Here is a 3,064-nt window from a genome sequence, read left to right as displayed (position 1 = left end):
ATTCAAGACCGCGATCAGTTTGAACAACCGTACGTTCAACAGGTCCGACGAATTTTTGACCGATTACCAGATTTGCGACCTCCTGTGTTGATTCAAGACCGCGATCAGTTTGAACAACCGTACGTTCAACAGACACGCACACATCGCGGACCGGGTCGCATGTTAAATAAGGAGAACCACAATCAGGACACGTGGGAGCACGTTCGTATCTATACCAATTTTGCGTCCATAAGCTTTGATAACCATCAATGTTGACGTATCCTGGTAATCCGTCCATTGGTCTTTCGGGGGCATGTTGACCAGTCACTTCTGGATAATTTAAGCTTGTGTTAACTTCACAATTAAAGAATTGGTGGTTGCGAAACTTTCCCAAATGTAGTCTACAAAAGCGTGGTGGAGGAAAATACGGGATCGTGGGCAGCGGTAGGAAGACCGGACATCTGTCCACCGACCCAAAGGTGAATACCACCGTGGATTATATCTAGGTTGAACACTAACGGAGCAGAAGCGATGATGTCGCGAGCCCGACAACGCGTCATAATCATTCGGATATGCTCTTTGTTAAACAGCATTCCTTGGCCACTGATATTTCTTGTTAAGGGACCAATAGGGGTTACCCAGTTTGCGAATGGTCCCGAGGTTACCTGTTTGTCACCGTTTCCAAAGAACGCCGGTGAGAACAAGATTGTGTTTACTGGATTCTCCATATCGTTGTCGAGAATGGAATCCCAATATGGGAGTGAAACTTGCCCGTCAATTCTTCGTAGTGCCTCCTCAAACCTGTAATTGTCCAATCCCAAATGTATCAACATCGCAAAAGTAACAAATACATTATGTGTGAGAAAGTACATTTCAGGAAAATGATAATATCGCATGTTAATGGTTTCAGTTACGTACATTGCTAGATAGACTCTGTGCCACCCAAGAAAGTTTGGACCGCCGTGGGCGGAAGTCGTTACGATGCCCCGATGAAGCTGGGCGAACGTGTCATACTCTCCATTCTGCAACATCAAATAAACACACCATTAAACAGGTCAATATGGTCGTGTATTAAACACTAAACGAGGTCATTTATTGCATTGATGAAAATCACCATTAGTGAATGATTTGAGCGAGCATTATAAATCATATGGCAGCATTATGTTAACCCTCTAAGTTTACAGGCTACCGATCACCACATCAAGTGTTTTGCGATAAAGAAATGCTTTGTTCAGTGACCTTTCATGATGAAAACGTAGCTTAGCCGTGAAGCGAGCTCAGCATTACTGACAGAGTCGCAAATAACAGGTTAAGTAATACCCTTAACCGAATTAGCAGAATGAGACGCGACAAGATGCGGCTGGTCACAGACTTTGCTCTCCATTAATAACCAATAGTGCTGAAAGGATTCATTATATTACAAAACATGAGATCCGGATGTGTGTCTCATTTAATGCTCCAGTGTTGCTGATTTGGTTTCTAGATGATGCAGAACAAACAAATTATCGATTGCTATTAAGCACTCTGAGTGTGTAATGTGTGAATGCCAACGGCTTGCTAAATTAATATTGTTCACTTACATGTTAACTTCCGCCGTTATGCATTTTGTAAAAAGCTTGATTACATAGTTTATATCTATATAAAACTTATAATATATAACAAGCAATATAAAATAGTTTCAATTATTATTAATTGCTAGTTTATGCCAGGCATTTACACGATTTATTCAACTTTGTGTTATTGGTGCGACTTGCACGACTACTATGTAACACATTTCATATATTTTCGGCAGATTACACTTGCCTTGAATCCTTTGGAAGTCTATTGATTTGGGCGAAGCTCTGAAAATGCCGAATTCTTTTTACGCAATTTTTATGTTAGAAAAATAACAATATAACACTAACAACCATACCGTTTTCATCGTTTGCAATGCTGTATGAAATGCATTTCTTTCTCCGTCAGATAACCGTCTATATTCCCGTCGAATTCGAAATCCTGTCGGTGGAAATCTATCTCGTGAATAACTGTTCTCGCTTGGATCTGTGTACTGACGCTTGCTATTTGAGTGCTCGTCACCTTCTGGTCTTATCATCTAATTTAACATTTTAGGAACGTTTTAGGAAAGGTGCAGACATAATATTATAGTATATGTTACTTCCAAATTCATTAAAAGAGATGTAGATTCATGATTGCTAAACTTTAATATTGCACCGTTCTTACACCCTTCATGTATTTTCTTTTATACCATAATACATTTGTTATTATAATCTGATAGTGATGAGTTTAATATGCTAAAATGTTTATGAAATGACTAATTACTTTGCTATTCATGAATTTACCAGCGAAATCTATTCGTTGTAAATCAACTTAATCACCGTATAATTATCTAACAGTGATTTTAACATTTAATTTTTAACTGGTCAATTTTAAAAGCTAAACTAATTATACATGTAAAGTTAATTATTCTCAATACAGACGTACGGATGCAAGAAGGCTGTTAACGAAGTCTATGTCAGTCTTTGTGATATTGTAGTCTTCCCATCGAACCATGTCCTTTTTCCACACCAACTGCCGGATACAGTGCAGATGAACATCCTCTGGTGTCCCCAGTGTGGGCATATCAGTTCCCGCGTAGTCGATTGCTTCTTGTTCGGCAGTGGACTGACTGGCATCTTCCATTTGTTTGAGGTCGACGGATAATGAGGCCGTTCGATGAGTAGTGTTTGCTAAAGGTGAAAGCCTGTTGACGCAGTCAACGAGCTCTGGTGGAAAGAAATTTTCAATCGGGGCAGCATTTGCGACCATCAGTACACACAAGGCTATCGCGATTTTCTGAAAATAAAGCATTTAAAACCTGATAACAATAAATTAAACATACCCATGAAGTTGTGCACGATTTTTGTTCGAATAAATGCTTGGTAAATGAAACATCGAATATAAACGCGGATTTCAATATAAAACAAACAACCGCTTGATACAAACAACTAAAGGATTTTATTCCAATAACTCAAATACTTTTATATGAATATTCTTGAATAAACTTTGGGATTAGGTACATGCGGAGTATTGTTATTGTTTCATGAAA

The 3,064-nt window shown here is 38.7% G+C and overlaps 1 protein-coding gene across 1 annotated transcript; it reads right to left on the bottom strand.

The window, feature by feature from the left end:
• Positions 1 to 380: 380 nt before the first annotated feature.
• Positions 381 to 2,784, bottom strand: LOC127839895 (putative tyrosinase-like protein tyr-1). Its single transcript, XM_052368288.1, has 3 exons — positions 2,461 to 2,784; positions 898 to 1,001; positions 381 to 780 (listed from the first exon to the last, which is right to left on the bottom strand). Exons 1-3 carry the CDS (start codon positions 2,782 to 2,784, stop codon positions 381 to 383), a joined length of 828 nt encoding a protein of 275 aa, XP_052224248.1.
• Between the last annotated feature and the right edge of the window lie 280 nt (positions 2,785 to 3,064).

Source organism: Dreissena polymorpha, chromosome 7 (assembly GCF_020536995.1).
Source record: "Dreissena polymorpha isolate Duluth1 chromosome 7, UMN_Dpol_1.0, whole genome shotgun sequence".
NCBI classification, from domain to species: domain Eukaryota; kingdom Metazoa; phylum Mollusca; class Bivalvia; order Myida; family Dreissenidae; genus Dreissena; species Dreissena polymorpha.
This window is presented reverse-complemented; position numbering and strand designations above follow the sequence as displayed.